The sequence below is a fragment of the Lygodium microphyllum genome, chromosome 21 (genome assembly GCF_053477565.2).
Source record: "Lygodium microphyllum isolate KBCC chromosome 21, Lygodium_microphyllum_v1.1.10, whole genome shotgun sequence".
Taxonomy (NCBI): domain Eukaryota; kingdom Viridiplantae; phylum Streptophyta; class Polypodiopsida; order Schizaeales; family Lygodiaceae; genus Lygodium; species Lygodium microphyllum.
Genome location: NC_141155.1, coordinates 131,672,205 through 131,679,566, shown reverse-complemented (window position 1 = coordinate 131,679,566; position 7,362 = coordinate 131,672,205). Strand labels below are relative to the sequence as shown.

The 7,362-nt window shown below is 42.3% G+C and overlaps 1 protein-coding gene across 1 annotated transcript; it reads right to left on the bottom strand.

Annotated features, from left to right (window-relative positions):
- Window positions 1-1,417: 1,417 nt before the first annotated feature.
- LOC148018561 (rho GTPase-activating protein 2-like) lies at window positions 1,418-6,602 on the bottom strand. Its single transcript, XM_087661273.1, has 6 exons — window positions 5,318-6,602; window positions 4,404-5,090; window positions 3,883-4,003; window positions 3,653-3,772; window positions 3,321-3,551; window positions 1,418-3,226 (listed from the first exon to the last, which is right to left on the bottom strand). The coding sequence occupies exons 2-6, from the start codon at window positions 4,901-4,903 to the stop codon at window positions 2,564-2,566; spliced, it is 1,635 nt and encodes a 544-aa protein (XP_087517399.1). The 5' UTR covers window positions 4,904-5,090; window positions 5,318-6,602; the 3' UTR covers window positions 1,418-2,563.
- Window positions 6,603-7,362: the final 760 nt, after the last annotated feature.

Sequence of the window (7,362 nt, the reverse complement as noted above, 5' to 3'; positions counted from 1 at the left end):
ACAAAACTACAATGTTAAAGACTAGAAGAATAGAGGACTAGCCATCATCACCCTACCAAGTGCTTTCTTACCAACTTTAGGTGATGCTCTCCCCCATTGTAGTCTCTATGAAGAGTAGGAGAGGATATCCCTAATTGTTTCTTGGATTCAATGGAATCTTTATCTTTTCAAAAGAATGTTGGTAGATGGTTTGATAAAGCTGGATTTGATGGTAGCATAACATTTACATCATGCATCCTTGGTTAGGAGACTTGGAAGCTATGCCATGTTATTAGAGATCTCATCTTAAGGGGAGTATGGCACTTCAACAATGGACTAGTTCAAGGTAGAATAATTTGTAAATCCCTAATTGAGGAAATTGATGGGGTTAAGGGCAGAATAAGAAGTGCCGAAAGTGATGGCTTAGTGGTAAAATTTGTGCTTCATTATCTACAGATTTTAGGTTCATGGCCCACAAAGTGCATCATGGGTAAGGACACCTATGTTCACATGGAGCATTCCTGCTATTGAGGTCCTTATCCTTTGAACACTCGAGTGAACCCTCCTTGGTGGGTAGCCCAAGGAGGAGGATCCCAATTACCATCAAGATCCATTGTTCACTTGGCTTGGAAATTATTTTCAACATCCATAGGAGATGCCTACATTGTTTCATGGCTAATATATGGAAGGGAAGATCTCCTACATTGTTTCATGGCTAATACATGGAAGGAAGCACCCTATTATCCATCCCCCCCCCCCCCCCCCCCCCTCCCCTCTTTCCCAAATGGGCATTGAGGTGTGTGAGTCTATAGAAAATAGAACGGTAGAATAAGAAAGAGTAGATACTTGATTGAGGAAATTGATTGTATTAAGAATGTGATTTTAGATCTTTTTGGTAAGCTCAAGTATAAAAGACCTCACTTTAAGGTTGCCTACAAGAGGCTTAAAATAGGATGAACTATCGTGTAAAACTTTGGCTTGTAAAACTTAGCTTATGGCTCTATGCCCTAGCATGTACAACTCTTTGGGTGATGTCAATGCAAATAGAATATTTTCTTTGCATTAAAATGCACAACACAAAGTGACACAATAAATTGAGGTTTTCTAACTTACCTACACCAAAAGCCAACTCAGTACAAGAGCCAAAGATTAGCCATGGTCCAACCAAATCCAAAGAGAGAAATAAAGCATTAAGATTATCATGTGAACAAGATGAATGCAGTTTTGAAATGGTGGAGCTAAGACATAAGATGGAGCAGTGCATACATGCACATGGAACACTGGTAAATAACATTGTATGAGAAAGGAGGTGAAGAAGAAGACAAAGGAAGGACATTAAAGACACCATGTAAGAGCAATGATTGCAGCCATCTTATCGAATAGTTAGTCTTTTTCAGAACAAATTTATAAGAAATTTTGAAAAATAGCCCCAATAGAAGGAGAGAGCAAAGAGTTAAATTGCTCTTATGCTCAAATTTAAGCAAATCCCACAATGCCAAATAATTATTGAAATATTAAAAATGGGTAATGGTAATGATTTTGGCTTATTTAAGTCATGTAGTGTCTATATCCTACCTTTATGGCAAGAACCAAAACCGAAGAGGCATAGAGTAGGCAAGTTGTACAGCTAGTATGAATATAAATCTAGGGAAGAAAGTGGAAATATTTGTCATCAGATGCCCATCATTGAATCCAGCCTAGAATTGTAACCCATGAGATACCCTGCTTGGTCTACACCTCATCCATGGTAAAGGTTTGTGGATGCCACAAGTTTGTCAAAAAACAATTGCAGATTGAGTGCTAGAGCAAGAATAAGCATGTTCTCTAGTAAGTATGTCCAGATGATTACCATTGTACTTCAAGAGGACAATCTGATTCATGGATGAGGATAGTATTGAAGGGCAAATAGTGAACTTCTAGGATTAGTGAATAAAATACCTCAAATTTTGCACTAACCTTTCCAAGTCAAAAAATCCACAAATCTTCAGGTTTATTTGATCACTGAAAAGAAGAGCTTTAAAGGGCTTCTAAAATAATTTCGCCACTCGACTTCCAAGGCGTACATCCACACAATCTGATTGGATGAGTGAAGCATTACAGATCACAAGGAAAAGGATTGTTGTCAATCACATACCTCAAGATGCTAAGCTTTACAATGTGAAAATATGCATAAAGCTTTGACAAGTTTATTTGATCACTTGAAAGAAAAGCTAAGAGCTTCTCAAAATACCCCCCACCCCCCAAAACAAAAGTAGAAATGAAAATAAAAAATAAAAACAATCATCAAACTCCCATCCTTCTTAACATGACATGAGATTTGTAAGACCACACAGGGCAGTGTGAGCTATAAGCACTTCTATCATCTTGGCAAGTCAGTCCATGCTCTTCCCCCACAAAGCCCATTTGCTAAGTCTTTACGTCTGATGGAGTTAACAAAAACTCCTCTATACAAGTGTACATGGTAGCACTCCAGTAAATATCACCATTTCCCAGCTGACTTGAAAACCCAAATCCCAAGCACTAATCCCTATCCGAAACCCTGTCAAAACTGCGTAACTGGGAGAAGCAAATCAATCTGCAGCTTTCACCATGCTTTGATTCTTTCGCTCCTATGGTTGAGCTTTCCTCCAATGTTGCCTCCTTTTGCCTTGGTATTCAAGGGAAGAGACTCACACCCACTACACTTCCTGAAAGCTTTTCTCCGCGCCTTCTGACTGCTGGCTTTGGCCTTGTCCTTGCGATATAATCCACCTGAAAGTTGCTCAAAACTCATTGATGAAGTTGGAGATGGTCCATCAAGCACTTTACTACCAACATCTTTTTCATGATCACAGGTGCTGAAACCACTGCTCTCAAAGTGTGCACTGTTTGTTGTGCTGCATCCATTTGAAAGGTGGTCTTGACTCTCCGAAGAAAACTTCTCTTCATCTGTTGTATATGTGGTGCTTGCTTCTCTCAACAGCATTTCTTCCGAATCATGTGCAGATTCATACTCTTCAAAACTAGTCTCTTTTTCCTTGGTAGCTTCAGCATTATATCGATCATTCGCAACAATATAGACATTGTTGTCTCGCCCAGTGGAATCCCTCTGTTCCGATGCCTTGTATTTACCATGCCTAGGAGGTGAATTGTCTGAAGCAACCACACAACTGGCACCCTCTCGATCTTTGAGGGTTCTTAGAATCAAAGACTTGAGCAGATTCATGACTTGAACAGCATGCATCAATGCTGTCAATGGATCAGACATCTGTTTTTGAACATGAGCAGAAGGACTATCAGAAAATTTTTGAAACAATGCATACTGATTCCATCAAACACATCAGGACTAGAAACACCCTCACCTGTGTCATGTTGGGGGCGAACACCATTGCAATGTTGCGAGCATTCATCTTGTTAAACTGTTCCATTTCCACAACATCTGCCATCAAGTTGGTAGCCCAGTTCAACAGAGCACGTTGGGTTGGGGGCAATTTCTTGACTAATCCAAGGCACTGCTCCTCTGTATGGCATTCCATAACTTGCTCAGGAGAGAGACTGTCTAACACACCTTTGGGTAATTCCCTGAACCAGGCCTGGACAAATGAATGTAAATTCAGCTACAGAATTTGACATTGTAAACTAAGCATACAAATCTACAGTCAAGGATATGCACATAAATAAAATGCAATGAAACCTTGATTAAGCCTGCAAGACAATGAACATCTATGTCATGTGGAACTATCCCCCTGTTCAATTGATCCCTTACACACTCTTCTTGGCTGTTCTCTGCATTGATTCTGAAAATGCCTTCAGCCTGCACATGATAATAGTAAACAAATTAGCAACTATTTGTGGGGTGAGGCATCCCAATGAGGTACAGGTGCACGGGAGGATTCAGCTGCGTCGTTTCAAAGAAAGACATACCTTCAGACCATCTTGATCGTAAAGCCTTTCCTGTAGAAGCAACAAGATTGTTGGTACACTATTCCCTCTTTTGTCATAGGAGCATTGCATTGACTCAGCAGAGACCCCAAAGACACTAGCACTGAAAGAAAACATATCCATCATCCAAGCAGGCTCAACATCCAAGGAAAAAATCAGATTACAAGTATGAAAGCACATTGGAAACATTTCGAATACCATACAACATGCTTCTGTTGGTGCAAAAACATGCTTCAAAACACGGTCCTAATGGCAGCTTATGTCAACCATTCAACATATTTCTGTTGGACCTGGTGAAATGTACTACAAGATACAATCCTATCCTAATAGCAGCTTATGTAAACCCTTCATCATCTTTCTGTTGATGCTGAAACATACTTCAAAGAAGTGCAAAGTACAGCCTCCTCCCAATAAATGAATAGACAAAAACTACGGATGACCACTTTGATCATGCACGCATATTTAGGCTCATGCAAGGCAACGCATGAATATAATCACAGCACCTGGCACTTGGAGCTCTTCTAGGTACTTCCATTTCAAACTCCACAGGAAGCCCCAGGAATCCATTGAAACGGTCGAAGGTTACATGGGTGACATGCTGTACGTTCGTCGGCCAACTAATGTCCATTTTGATGTCGTCAGGGCCAGTCTGGCATGTGAGGCCTGTCCTTTTGAAAGCTGATAGAACAAGTGCAATTGCAGACAGCTCGATTTGCTCTCGGACCGTCTGCGTAAAGCTGGGACGTCCACCTGCACGACCGGAGCGGCTGAACCGGCTGCCTCTGCTGCTACCAGTTTGGCCATATGAAAGCTTCTGACAATTGCCAGACATGGGGGATGAACTCGGACTGGCGCTGGCGAGTGGGGACAGAGGGGATGAGTTTGCAGCTGCTAGAAGCTCCTCTGCATCCACATTCACGCTAGAAGCGCTTGGCCGAGGTGAGAAATCCATCTCTGGCGAATCATTTCTGTAGTGTTTGGGTGAAGACACAACCGCTGTCATGCTAGCCGGACGCTGCTGTGATGGGGAAGGGCTGGTTTGGCCTAATTTATGCCCAATATCAAGCAAATAGAAGCTTCTAAACCAGAAGGGGAGAAACCTCTATTGAATTGAGCCCATACAATAGGATATCTTCGCCTTCCGAGCTTATGAGAAGCAGGAGAGGTTCCAATTTTCTACTGATCAAAACCTGGCATTCAACATAATTTGCAAATGTTAGAAATGGTAATGTCCATAACTAAAATTCCCATCTTAGATGGAAGCATGCATTTTTTATGTCATCGGTTTCATGTTCAGCATTTGGAATTTACATATCCTGAATCAAAAATATGAAGGCTCAGCAATTGGGTTTAAAAAACCTGCTTCATGTTTGGAATCAGAGATTAAGGGAGCACAAAGCAATCAATGCCTACTTACTCTGAGCGCTGTGTCAATTGAAGGCCTTGCTTCTGTTTGCCTGCTTGTTAGATTTATAGAGAACAAAACGGGAGCTAGAAGAAAGCACAGATTGTGGGTTTGTGAAAAAAAAAACTGAAGCCTGGATTGTGGATTGTGGGAAGTGTTAAGGCCTTAGGGAGGGAGGCTCTAGGCAGAGGACCCCATCATGGAAAGAGAGGCTTGACACATGTATGAGCTGAGAAGCTGCCCTTTTCAAGGGAGGCCCCAGCTGGGTGGGCAAGCACAGAGAGAGAGAGAGAGAGAGAGAGAGAGAGAGAGAGAGTTGCGCGCGCGTGTGTGTACTACAGCAGCTTGTGTTGTGCAGCCTTGCTGGATTGTATCATAGACCCAATTACGATAGAGTATGCATGAGTACAATAGCTTTCTCTGCCAAAAAGGTAGCTCATCACACGGCTATCTAGTGCTGCTCCCATCCCTTTTTACATCCATATATTGCTGCAATCTTACACAGGCCGGCAGCAAGCAAACAAGAAGGCCCGAGATATCAAGACAAAGCAATCACGGGGCCTATGGAAATTATGACCGCATATACACAGAGATCAGAGAGGTAAAATTGTGTAAAAAAAAAAGGGATGGTGGTGGCCTTTTGATTGTGAGATGATGATGGTACTGAATTCACAAGGGAAAGATTGATTGGATCAAGAGCAGAAACAAACTGAGTGGGGCAGATCACAGGGGGAGAGAGAGAGATTGATTGGATTGTCAAATGAAATCATGAAGTCTAACTAACGAGTCACGACTCACAATGAGTGGAATGATTCTGAGGTTGCAGAGGAAAGAGAGGGGGAAGATTCAAGAGACACAGAGTCTCTCTCTCTCTCTCTCTCTCTCTCTCTCTCTCTCTCTCTCTCTCGCGGAGAGGGCGTCTGTTTCAAGCACAAGCAAAGGATGGATTGATGGTAGTAATGGTGCCAGTGGTTAAGGTGTTCCTGTTGCAGTGTAGTTCCCACATTGAAGGTGCCCAATCTCTCATAATGGTGGCTGATGATACCAATAAAGAAGTTGCTTAGTACATACACTGATCTCATCCATGATCGATCTCATCATTATCACCAGCATCACCATCAAAGTTCAAACTTCAGTTATTTTGTGTGTGTTTTAAGTGCCGGACAGGGCAATCGCTTAACTGTGTCATTAAAACTTTGCCCTCCCAGCCGTGATCCATCATCCAAGTAGGAAAGTGGGGGAGATTGCTGTCTATTTTGGGCTATTCATTGGAGTGCTGCCGCCTGCGCAGTGCCAGTCCCTCTCTCAGATAGAAACGGCCCACAACCCTTCTTTAACTAAATCGTTCCATTACATGCACACTTGCATAGCCATGACTATGTTTCTCCATTTAAGTCTCATTAAGGTAAGACCTTGAGTATCCTTTACGACTCACATGGTAGGGCCAAGGCGTTTGGACGCCCAAGGGGAGAGTCCCCTCTAGATAGGCTACGAGCCCACAAACTTTGCAAGTAAAGCAAACATGGTGTGGGTGTTCTTTTGCCGTCTTACTTTCTACGTCAATATGTGGCCACCTTTACATGCTACTAGGCTCTTGAAATTCTAGGAAAGTGTTTGGGCATGGCACCACCCTCCAGCTCTTTATGAGACTTTCAGGATTCTGACATGGTAAGCACTTGTTTTAATATATAAGAATGCATAAGGACATGTAAGAGCCGCTCCTTGTGTAGGTAAATGGACTTGGAGGAGAGACTCAACCATTGTGAATGCTGCTCCCCATGCAAGTATAAGAAGAGGTGGACCATTCTTTGATAGCTAGCATAGATGAGAGAGAAATAGTCGAACATGGAAAAGGAGAGAAAAACTCCCCTCTCTCTCTATGAGAGAGAAGATTAACTCACTCTATTACATGAAGTATCCCCAAAAGTGGGGATACTTCATGAACCACACTAGGTTGTGCACCTCACACAAAAGGTGTCATCAAGCATTAGGTTCTTGTTCTGTTGATGTCTATAGAAGCCCAACCTAGTGTGGAAGAAGCCACAAGAGCCTTTCTA

Coding starts and splice junctions, on each gene's coding strand:
- LOC148018561 (XM_087661273.1), bottom strand. CDS start 4,903: ATGACAGCGGTTGTGTCTTCACCCAAACACTACAGAAATGATTCGCCA. Junction 3,773..3,882: donor ACGATCAAGATGGTCTGAAG/GTATGTCTTTCT, acceptor TATCATGTGCAG/GCTGAAGGCATTTTCAGAAT. Junction 3,227..3,320: donor TCGCCCCCAACATGACACAG/GTGAGGGTGTTT, acceptor GTTCAAAAACAG/ATGTCTGATCCATTGACAGC.